The sequence below is a fragment of the Globicephala melas genome, chromosome 17 (genome assembly GCF_963455315.2).
Source record: "Globicephala melas chromosome 17, mGloMel1.2, whole genome shotgun sequence".
Classification (NCBI taxonomy): Eukaryota; Metazoa; Chordata; class Mammalia; order Artiodactyla; family Delphinidae; genus Globicephala; species Globicephala melas.
The window spans coordinates 182,836-195,263 of record NC_083330.1 but is presented as its reverse complement, the minus strand read 5'-3'; the positions used below and the strand labels follow the sequence as shown (position 1 = coordinate 195,263).

General features: G+C 38.3%; 1 protein-coding gene across 13 annotated transcripts in view; it reads right to left on the bottom strand.

Moving 5' to 3' along the window:
• The window catches only part of SPIDR (scaffold protein involved in DNA repair), a 403,848-nt gene that overhangs the window by 256,810 nt on the left and 134,610 nt on the right, over nucleotides 1-12,428 (bottom strand). For all 13 annotated transcript variants that reach the window (XR_009559681.1, XR_009559679.1, XR_009559678.1 and 10 more), the window contains exon 7: nucleotides 9,221-9,321. Coding sequence is in view for 3 of the 13 variants with exons in the window: in XM_030859801.3 (XP_030715661.1) it covers nucleotides 9,221-9,321 (101 nt within the window). In the remaining 10 variants the exon portion in view is untranslated. The remainder of the gene's footprint in view (nucleotides 1-9,220; nucleotides 9,322-12,428) is intronic.

The window sequence follows — 12,428 nt, the reverse complement described above, 5'->3', positions numbered from 1 at the left end:
TTCACTTGAAGCAAAGGGTGGTTAAGTAAGGTAGATCAAGGAGTTTAAGAAAACATTTTAAATGAGTTTTCTAAGACTCTGAACTAAAAAATACAACCCGCTGCCTGTCATTCTCATTTCATAAATCTAAACAGACATGCATTGTTTTTAAACTTGTCATATTGTGTCAAAAATCCCATGTCGTTTACATACACTACCAAACGTAAAACAGGTAGCTAGTGGGAAGCAGCCACATAGCACAGGGAGATCAGCTCGGTGCTTTGTGACCACCTAGAGGGGTGGGATAGGGAGGGTGGGAGGGAGGGAGACGCAAGAGGGAAGAGATATGGGAACATATGTATATGTATAGCTGATTCACTTTGTTTTAAAGCAGCAACTAACACACTATTGTGGAGCAATTATACTCCAATAAAGATGTCAAAAAAAAATCCCATGTCCCCACAGAAACTAAAGATTTAAAAGGCATAAAATATTGACAAAAGTCAGCCAAATTAAATGAACAGATAACCACATGCTTCATGTCCTAGCTTTAAACACTGAACATTAGAAGACTTAGACTAAATCATATATCTTTTTAACAATTATTTTTCAAGTAACTGAGGGATCTTAGTTTACCAACTAACTTGCTTTGGTAGAAAGAATCAGCCTAACGTTTCCTAACCCAAGACACTCTTCCATTATGAGAAAGTACCGCATCAAAGCGATTAAGAAACTAGGTGACTGGGAAGGAGACACGCGCGTCTCCACGAAGTCCTGGCTCTTCCTGCTCCACTGCTGTCGCTGTACAGGAAAGGCTGCCCTGCTGTTCCTGCTTTCTCTCCTGACCACTCAAGTGGGGAGTCTGGAACATGACCCCATTTCAGGGGGCTCCGTGGCCTCAGAGGAGCCCCTGCAAAGCAGTGAGGAAGAGGCAAGGGGCCAGATTTCTGGCTTCGAATTCCCAGCAAGTCCGAGTGAGCCCCGCTCCACGGGCGCCACTACACTGGAGGTTAGAAGCTTCCTGTGTGTCAGGGGCACAGCGATGCCCACGTAAGGTTCATGCAGGGAGAGAAGGAACAGTGCCTAGGGACCCGCTGTGGCCTTGGAGACGGAAGCCTCTGAGTGCTCAGAGCTAACTATGCTAGAGGGCAAGGGCCAACTAACACTCTGCCTTGTGAAAACTGTCTCACTGGAAAAATCAGCCTCGTTATTGAACTTTTCACATCCTGACACAAAAGTATAAATTTTACTACTTCTTGAGGAAGAGTCAGGGTGGAACTCTCTACTTCACATTCTCCTCCCTTCTCTAATTGTGAAAATAATACATTTGATTTTAACAAATTTCTTCTTTTATAAGAGGAACATTTTTTTAAAACCCTGTCCCAACACCTTTTCCAATGATAACCTTTGTTAACATTTTTGTACAACTTATTTTATAGTATTTACTAAGACTTCCAAACTATTATATAATGTGAAGAAAATCTAAAAGCATTAGAAGTACCCAGGAGCACTATCCTGAAGATTTTATTATAATCATCAGAATAAGGAATGGTACATGATATCTTTTAATTTTTCTTGAAACTGTATAAATACAACATTCTTCAGGAGTACTCACTGCAGTTACCCTCCTTTAGAGCTTGACGGAGTAACCCTTATTCCCTTTGGCTTTGTTTCTTTTGTCTGATTTTCCAAAATGTGCTTCAATAAGTAAAATTTTATAGACATTATTAAAACATCTTCAAGTGTAAAATACTGTTTTGTTTCCTTCTAAAGAATAAATCTTTAATAGTAATTTTAAATAAGGAAGCAAGAAAAAATTAATTATAAGATTATGACAGAGTCAGATCTGTCCGTGATGAACCCACATTTGCTGCTTAATAAAAGTTTGAATGAAAGAAATAAGAGACAAAGTAAAACAAATACACACAAGTTAAAATATTAAGGCCACCTGTCATGATAAAACAAAGAGATGAGGCACCAATACACTGTATTTCGCTAGTAACTAAAAACCCTGAAATTAACAGAAAACCTCTATTTCTATTGAGTAGCGATGGTTATAGGGATACTTGCTTTACAAGTACTTGTTAAGGTACATATCTACGTTTTCTATATTATCTTCTTTGTGATATATTTCAACACAAAATAATAATTTAAGAAAAGCAAATATTCACAAGGTAAAGGTTCTTCAAAATAAAAAATCTGTTGCATCCCAGATTTTCCAAAGCTTTAAATTGTACTTTTATATTTCTCTGCTTGAATAAAATGTATACCAAATAAACTGCTCCCTACTGAATTTCAATAATAACCTTTAAAAAAAACCTTTCAATTATAATGATTGTGTGCAAGTGGAAAAATATTTAAAATATGGGCTATTCAGCATCTGGAGCCTGTGCTCCACGGCGGGAGAGGCCACAGCAGTGAGAGGCCTGCGTACCGCAAAACAAAACAAAACAAAACAAAAACAAAAACAAAAAAAATATGGGCTATTCAGGTCAATGAGTACATGGAAAGATACTCGACATCATTAAAATCATTACAGAAATGCAAATCAAAACCACAATGGGCTATCACTCCATACATGTCAGAATGGCTATCATCAAGAAGACAGATAAATGCTGGTTAGGATGTGGAGAAAAAGGAACCCTTGTGCACTGTTGGTGGGAATGTAAACTGGTGCAGCCACTGTGGAAAACAGTATGGAGGATCCTCAAAAAATTAGAACTACCATATGATCCAGCAATTCTAGTTCTGGGAACACATCAGAAAGAAATGAAAACACGATGTCAAAGAGATAGCTGCACCCTCATGTTCACTGCAGCATTGTTGACAATAGCCAAGATGTGGAAATAACCAAAGTATCTATCAATGGATGAATGGATAAAGAAAGTGTGAGAGAGATATACATATATATTTATATACTACATATATATAAAATATCCCAGTGTGTATACATCACACACACACACACACACACACACACACACACACAGAGGAATGTTATTATTCAGGCATAAAAGAGAAGTTCTGCCATTTCCAACAATAGGGATTGACCCTGAAGTCATCATGCTAAGTCAGAGAAAGACAAATACAGTATGATCTCACTTAGATCTCACTTTAATCTAAAAAAACACACATACAAAAACAAAAAAACCAACAAACCAAACTGATAGAAAAAGAGATCAGATTTGCGGTCACTAGAAGCAGGGTTGGAGGAAGGGGCAATTGGAGGAAGGTGGTCAAAAGGCACAAACTTCCAGTTCTAAGATAAGTACGTACTAGGGATGTGATGTACAGCACGGTGACTAAGTTAATGCTGCTGTGTGGTACGTAGGGAAGTTGTTAATAGATCCTGAGAGTTCTCATCACGAGGGAAAAAGTGTATTTTTTCTTTCTCTTTTCTTTTGTATGCATATGAGATGATGGATATTAATTAAACTTGTGATGATACATATATGTATATCAAATCATTACGCTTTATACCTTGCACTTATAGTGATTATATCTCAATAAAACTGAAAAATATCTCTCAATAAAACTGAAAAAAATTGTATCTCGATAAAACTGAAAAAAGATAGAAACAAGAAAAATATGGGCTATTCAAAATCTCAGTTAAATTATGATTTTTCTTGCAAAAATTAATAAGTAACAAAACCACTATTCCATAACTCTTTAGCCACATTTCTTTGATATTCTGGCCTGGAAACTAGACAGAGACTGGAGGCATCCACTGTAAATGTGAAGCTCTCCTCCGCGGCCTGTCCAGCACAGCGCCCCTCCACAATGCCTCACAGATCCTGCACTGTGCCAACCTGTACCTATATTTTTCCTTTGCTTATCATCTATCTCACTCAACACAATGAAAGTTCCACGAGTGTAGTGACAATGGTGTATATTGTCTGGGACACAGCAGGCTCTCAATAAACACCTGTGGAAGGAATAAATGAAAGATGAAGTGTCCAGTTCCTTGCCTGTGCCTGTCTCTTGCTACCATCCCATCTCCACCACCAGATTCTAAGCGCCAGAAAATTAGCAGTGAGGGAGAATAACATTTATTTCATATAACTAAAATTAGCATGGAAATATGGGCACATAAAAAATGTCCCTCTGCACAAGTGATGTACGTGACAATTTCACAGAAAAAGACACTGAAACTGCTTGGTTGCTTACCTTCTACAATACAATTTAGAGCAGAATCAGTGTTTTTTAATTAGCTAATTGAAGTGACCTTAAACAACCCCCCCCCCCCAAAAAGCCTTTATCAAGAATAGGCAGTGAAAAACTTAACATTTAAAGAGTAAGGCCCTGTCTCCTGCCTCCAAATCAGCTTTCTTCACTTAACAAATAATCTCTGACTCTAGGGACTAGAAAAATAAAATGTCTGGATACTTTTAGGATTTGGAAGGCATAGTGCAGCTCCACAGCGTTGCTCTGAGAGCTGTGTGCACTCCTCACTCAGGGCCTGGCAGGAGGCGCATTCAGTGGGAGCCATCACTTGTATTATCTACATCAGTCTAAACTCCAGTGTCTCACCTACTTGCATCATCTCTGAAAAACTTTCAAGTCTGGCATCCAGAAATCCAAGGAGAAATTATGAACAGCAAATTCTCCCCTCCCCTGAATTTAGAGATGGTTCTCTGGAGGAGGAAACAACAACAAATAAAAAGCAAACACCCCACAAAACAACAACAAAAGCTCTGGCAGTGGAGTGTGTAATAAAATGTGGCACTGGAAAACAGTAAGGTAGTGAATGTAATTTTGAAAAAATCACGGTGGGAAAAATAAGGAAATAATTATTCTCTGGCAGACAGGCAGCCTTGTGTGAATTTACTGATATTTTAAGGAAACTCAGTATTTCATCTAGGTGAGCCCACAGGGGCTGTTTGCCAACTATATGGGACACCCAAGGGCTGGTTAGCACTGTATGTGGACGCAAGATTTCACATGTGGTTGTATCAGGATGCTGGTGAGCAATGCTGGCAAAAGGCACGGACAGAGGTATTTACAGTATTTTGTGGCCTACACTTTACAAAGTTTCAGCTGACCACAACTCAGTGGCAAAACGGTAAAAAAAAAAAAAATTAAAATCCTTTTAATCCAAAAGCTATTAAATGCTAATGTCAATGTGAATAACTAGGTTCATGCTTTGCTCTGATACCACCAATCTAAATTCGAGGTGACACATTTACTGCTTTTGAAACACATACACGTGCACAGAAACCTAAAGTACATCTGTCCTCACAGGCCAGTGCTCACACACACGCCCTCAGCGAGCACTGCCAACACGTTCAATGGCAGCAAGGTGACGAACAAGGAAATCCAGAGGGAATTCTGCTTTGGACGACAGTAACTGGTACTGCACTTCACTGATTTCCCTCCTTTCTTATCCACCCCCTTCTTCCTTCTGAAGTTTAGAGCGAACTTCTACGAACAAAAATCTTGTGAAAAATAATTTATCTCAAACCCATCATTTTTTTTGTTGCACTTCTTCTTTCTTCTTTTTTTTCTCTTTACACTCTTCCTGAACAGTATAAGAAGTTCAGTTTCTTTTTCATCCATGAATATCTGTAACTATTATTAGTCTTAAAAACATAGATATCAAACATATTGTGAAAATATTTGTTGCACTGTTACTAAACAGAGGTCAGACAAAGGAATCATTACACTCACATCTACAGAAGTCGGGCACAATATGGGCTCATGTCCTCAGGGCCTGGATCTGCCTTCCCAGCAATCTACCCAGAACAAGATGGGCCACGATCACGGGCCAGCAAGGGAGACTGTTTGATATAAATCTGACTCTGCCACCTGCTAGCCAGGACACAGGACCCTGCCTGTCCAGATTCTCTCTGTCTCTAAAATAGGATCAGAGAACCTAACTGAAAGGTCGGCTGTGAGGATTAAATGAGATGATAAACATGTGAAATACTCTGAATATCACTTAACAGAAACTGACCATTGCCATCCAGGTAAATGGCAAACTAGTGTTGGAAAACTGTTTCCCCTCAAATAGGAAGAAGAGAAATAAAATGGTTCCTGAAAAGAAATCTAGGAAATATTTTTCTCTTGTTTCTATAATCACAATTCTCTATTCTACAGCCATATTTTAAATTGCATATTTGCAAGGCATCACATTGCAATAAAATCCAAGAGTGGCCTCCAAGCCCTGAGTGGTCTACCCTCTGCCTTCTCTTCTGTGTTTCATCCAACACACCCATCTATATTGGCCTTCATGTGCAGTGCACATGCTTCTCTCTGTTCTTTCAACAGCAAAGCTCAATCTCTCCTGAGTGTATCAAAAAACAACTACAACAAAAACCAAGAAAATAGGCACACATAAAAATTTACTCAACTTTTAAGAACCTTGAGATGTATGTCTTTTATATTGAAATGTACTAGAAGGTACTAACAAGGTAAACAAAACTGATTATTAAATGGTAAGAGTTATAAAACAGCCCAGAAAAGTAAGCTATCCATGAGGGAAGAAAAGAAGAGTTGAAATCCACAAACTAAAGGTGTTAAAAAAATTTTTTTCTTAAAGCCAGAAACATGTGCTAGAGATACTCACTGAAATATTTGATATTAATATGCAACGTCTTACAAAACTAGACAAGCACTTACTATAACACCCAGCAACTGCACCCTTGATCATTTATACCAGAAAATTAAACACCTATGTTCACTCAAAATCTTGTTCACAGCACCTTTATTTGTAAGGTCTAAATGTCCCTCCACAGGTGCACAAAGTGTGGTACATCCATATCACAGAGTAAGAGGAACTAACTGCTGATATACACACGAACTTGGATAAATCTCAAGGGAATGGTGTTGAGTGAGAAGAAGTCAATTCCCCAAAGGTTACATACCATATTATTTCATTTATGGAACATTTCTGAGATGACAATGGTGAACACACTGGTGGTTGCGGGGCTTTAGGTGGGAAGAGGTGGCTAAAAGGGAGTCCGCGGGATCCTGATGATGAGTGTCCTGTATCTTGACTGTGGTAATGGGCACATGAATCTACCCAGGTGATAAAATTACATAAACAAAACAGACACACACGAGTGCATATAAGCTGGTAAAACCTGAATAAGGTTGGTGAATTGTATCTGGATCAATTCCTGGTTGTGCCAGCGTACTAGACATAGGAAAAACGTCAGCCTTGGTGGAACGAGGTGAGGGGCACAAGAAGCCACTGTGTTATTTCTTAGAATGGCATTAGTTTAATGTGAATCTACAATTATCTCCAAATGAAAAGTTTTTTTTTAAAAGGCAGAAAGGGCTTCCCTGGTGGCGCAGTGGTTGGGAGTCCGCCTGTCGATGTGGGGGACGTGGGTTCGTGCCCCGGTCCGGGAAGATCCCACATGCCGCAGAACGGCTGGACCCGTGAGCCATGGCCGCTGAGCCTGTGCGTCCCGGAGCCTGTGCTCCGCTACGGGGGAGGCCGCGGCAGTGGGAGGCCCGCGTACCGCAATAAAAAAAAAAAAAAAGGCAGAAAGATGTGTTGAAGACATCTACTCAAATATTTCAAGTTAGTAAGCAGGCTCCACGTCCCTCTCAACTGTGGAATAATTAGATAATGCTCCTCAAATATAAGAAACTTGGGAAGAAAGGCCTCAGGCTAAATTATTACAATTACAGATTAATTTTGTAAACCATAATTTCTCATATCTGAGGGATATAAAGGTAGACTCAGTGAGATATACTATACTTAATATTCAGAACAAAAACCAAGATGTGGTTCATAAATTACTACTAACTCCTAGACTTCTCAAACCCATCAGAAGAAGGAAAAATCAAGCCCGACACAGTGCCCTGGTCATTCAAAATTAACCAAAGCTCAATAACGCTCTTGAGTCTGAAGAGAAGAAGACGGGATTCTGACTGCGGTACTGTGCAAACCCAAAGGTACACCCACACCCTAAGGGGGAGGAGAAGCTGCTGCTCTCGGTTGCTTCTGAACTTCCAGATCTGGCGGCAGTGAAACCAACCTCAGAATGACAGTGCTTCTGTGTTTCCACAGTCTATCAAGTCCCAGGGCCATCCTAGAGCTGCACATCCTTCCCATGCAGTTTGATTTATTATTAGCACAGTTCATAAGGCAAGGGTCTACAGTTATACGCGTTTTTGACAGGGAAATTAAGAGGATTAGAGAGTTTAATTACAGAGATATTTTAACAAATCCATCGCTGAATTTCAGCTGTTTACTAAATTTTAGTTCTTGGGATTGGGGAGACAGGGAGTTACCTCTACTTAATATTTTCGAGTTTTTCTCTCATTTATTCAGTTGCTATACACATACAGAAATGAGAAAAAACTTTTCTTATGTTAAAAGAAGAAACTTCTTCTGCCAGGCCACACAGGAAACAAAACATCAAATAGTGAAATGTTCCTCCTAATATATGTTTATAATGAGTTATATCAAAAGTAAAGAAAAAGACACAACTTATTACAAGACATCAAGGGGAGGATTCACAGATCTGAAAAATAAATTCATCTAAGAGACAAACAAAATCCAAGTTCCTAAATATAGAGACTTCTAACAGAAAAATCTATTAGAGATGGTCACATTCATATTTTCAAATTCACGGATTAATTTTTGGCTCTGGTTTTTTGTTTTATTTTGTTTTTGTCTTTTATTCATGGTATAATTAAATATCACGAATACCCTCTATACCCAAATTAAAGAAGAGAAAACATAAGGAACATTCCAAATAAGCTATTTGGTGCCAATGAGCCAAACAAAAGGTCATCTTTTCCCCTCGGTCCAGGCACCCAGGCACACTAGTTTGTCTTGGTATTTTTCTAGTCCAGCCTCCAGAAGACACTCTCTCAGCTCTGTGCTTGACAATTTGGTTCATTCACTGTAATGTTGCAACTCATTAGAAGGGTTCTGCACCAATTTAGTGAGCCTAGGACTTTGGTACATCACTGAGCTTGGTGTTGTTTATTAAATGTTTGTTTCAGGGGTGTGTGTGTGTGTGTGTGAGTGATATGTGTGAATGTCGTGTGTGTATTGGGAGATGCTGTAAGATGTACTGTTTACTGTGGGTCACAGCCACAAAAGTCTGAAAGCTACTGGGACAGAGCAAGAAAAAGGTATAGTACAGAACCCTCCCACTCAGATCTTTGGACACCTAGAGAAAAAGGTGTAAAAATAGTGATGATCAACTTCATATATTTTAATGTAAAAATACTTTTAACTGGCATTTTCTTTACTCACAGATGCCAGTGCAAGCCTTACCTGAAAGTGTCCTTTGGTAAGAAAGATACTGATGTCTCCACAAAGAAACGGCAGATCTCTCTCGATTCTGCAGTCCATTTAGTCTTTCTGCTAGCCCGCCTCTGTTCAACAAATTATAATGTATTAAGCTTAGTTAAAAGAAAAGCTTCAGAATAGTTGGTACATTTATATTTTATACCCTCCAATCAGGCACAAATAAAGCATTCAAATTTTAACTTGTTTGGCAATACATTCTCTTCCTAGAGGCCAAATCCTTCTAGGTTAGTAATCTCCTTTTTAAAGATTTCTCGGAAGATCAGTTTTCTGATTCTTAGAAATACGGGCTCCTCTGAGATCAGTATGACTTCCGGACTATCCTTTCTTAGTTTACTTATTCCATATATATGTCCTGATTACGTGTTTCCTACTCTACCTAGCCAAGCACCAGGTGCCAAGGGTACAAAGAAGGCAATAAGCCATGTCACGGTGGGCCTTACAATCTGATCAGCAGACGGGCAAACAGATAATTGTAAAATGGGTTCAGAGTTGTAGTCAAGAATAAAACCTGTACACTGTTGATAGGTAGAACACTCAAATAAGGATTTGGGTATGGGCTCATTACTTGGCCTACAGAGATAATTGAGTATTAATCATAAACATACAGCAAGGATACCAACATTATACAAAGAAGAAAACTTCCATGCATGACAGGAAGACAATTCATAACAATGGACATACAGGCACTTCACAAGAGCCCCGACCTATCAATGACTAGACAGATAGATAGATAGGTAGGTAGATAAATTATAAATTCATATAAACACACATTTTTTTAAATTCGTAAACTACCTATACTCAGAAGTCAGCAGCTCCTAACACATCTGTGATCTTAAGAGAAATCAAGATCAGCTGTTAATCACCATTATGACTACATGTTATATAATTTATCAATGTATTATCTCATAAAATTATGTTCACTGATCATTTCACTACATTATCTCGTTTTATTCTAATAATATCCCTTTGAGGTAGAAAGAACAGACATCAATACCCACCTCATACATTATAAAATCAGAGCTTAGAGAGAGGTTAAGAAAATTCTCCAATATCGTATAACTAGCCAGATGAGGAAACATTCTTGAAAACAGAAAGAACTGAGCACAGTGTATGGCATTTAGTAAATCTTCAAAAAATGTTCGTCACTGGTGTTACTGATTCTGTTAGATTTTTACTTGCACCCTATGCTCTTTCCACAATGATGGAAGGATCTTACTTTAAAACATATTATATATATTGTCACTACCAACTACTTTGTTTTCCTATAGGTAGCTGTTTTTCTACAGGCAGTAATTATTTCTGAATACGTGTGTGTGCAAGCAGTATATATAACAGCAATTTTTAAAAAATTATCGTAATCACATAAACGCCAAAGAATCTCTACTTTATATATATGCAAGCCCTTCTTATCATTCTGTTTACATGAAGTAACTCATTTATACACCCCCTCTAAACAACACCACAAAAGGAGGTACTACTGTCATCTTTATTTTACAGATGATGAACAGAGACACTGAGTGCGCAGCACTGCAGGTGAGACATCTGCTGAGGGCACAGCTGGATGCATGCCACGCAGTCTGGCCCCAGAGATCACAAGCTTAGACTCATGATGTACCTACTGCCTCTTCAAGAATACTTACTACTTAATTCCCCAAAGTCTTAATTGCTTTATTTTGGTGTTGTGTTAAATTGAATAGACAGAGATGTTTCCCTTTGTTTTATACCATATAAGACTCTGTATAGTATGTTTGTGAAAGACTGAACTAGAATAATGAAAGTTTGTTTGCAAAAAAAAGAGAATACTTACTACTTAAAGAACTAGTCCTAACCCTGAACGAACTTTTTGGCCAACCCGTTATAATAAACACAAGAAAAAAAGCAACACACTGTGTTCTTTGAACTATGGTTTAGATAATTATTTGCCAAATGTTGGTTTTCAATCTTATGAGATTACTTTAGAGAGAAGAAAAAAAAAGGACAAAATACAATCTGAAAGAAGTATATAGTTAATGCCAAGCCCTAGAATCTCACAAGTAAACTGCAGGAATTACAGGATGAAAGATAGAGAGCAAGAGTAAAAATGAAGGCAGAAGAGTTCTCCACAGGCGGGAGCATCTGAAACCGCAATAGAGAATCTGCATTTCCACCTTGGTTTTAGTCATAGGGTCACAGGATACCTCTGCTCCAAGAACCTGCAGGGAATTCTGAGCTGGTGCACCAGACTTAGGAATGGAAACACCATGACCTCTAGTCAACAATCATAATTCTAGTAAAAAACCTCTCGTACATTAAAAAAAAAAAAAAAGGTTCAAGAAGGCTCTGCTACAATACATACAAATTAACTCTTTTTTTGTTTTCTTTTTCTTTTCAATTTTATTGAGATATATTTGACAAATAAATCTGTAAGCATTTACAGCGTACACTGTGGACACTGGATACATGCGTGCATGTTAAAGGACCCCCCCCCATTTACTCAATTGACAGATCCACCTCCTCACATATTTATCTTTTTATTTTTCATGTAAACATTTAAATTCTACTCTCAGCAAATTTCAGTTGCACAGGTAGTGTTCTGAATAAACATCACCGCATGTGTACATTAGACCCTCCTAACTTATTCACTCTATGACTACAAGTTTGCACCCCTTTTGTATGAAAATATTCCCAGAAGTGGGATTGCTGGATAGTATGGCAGATCTATTTTTAATTTTCTTAGGACCTCTGTACTGCTTTCCATAGTAGCTGCAGCATTTTACACTCCCACCAACAGCACACGAGGGTTCCCTTTTCTCTACATCCTGGTCAACACTTGTCATCTCTTGTCTTTTTAATGATACCCATTCTGACAGACGTGAGGTGGTATCTCAATGAGTTTTGACTTGCATTTCCCTGATTATTACTGATGTTGAACACCTTTTCACATACCTGTCACTTGGTCACTTGGATGTCTTCTTCGGAAAAATGTCTATTCAGTTCTTCTGCTCATTTTTAAAATCAGACTTTGATATTTTTGCTATTGAGTTGTGTGAGTTCATTATGTATTTTGGATATTAACCTCATCAGATATGATTTGCAGATAGTTTCTTCCATTCTATAGGCTGCCTTTTTCATTTTGGTGACGGTTTCCTTTGCTGTGCAGAAGCCTTTTAGTTTGATGTAGTTCCATTTGTTT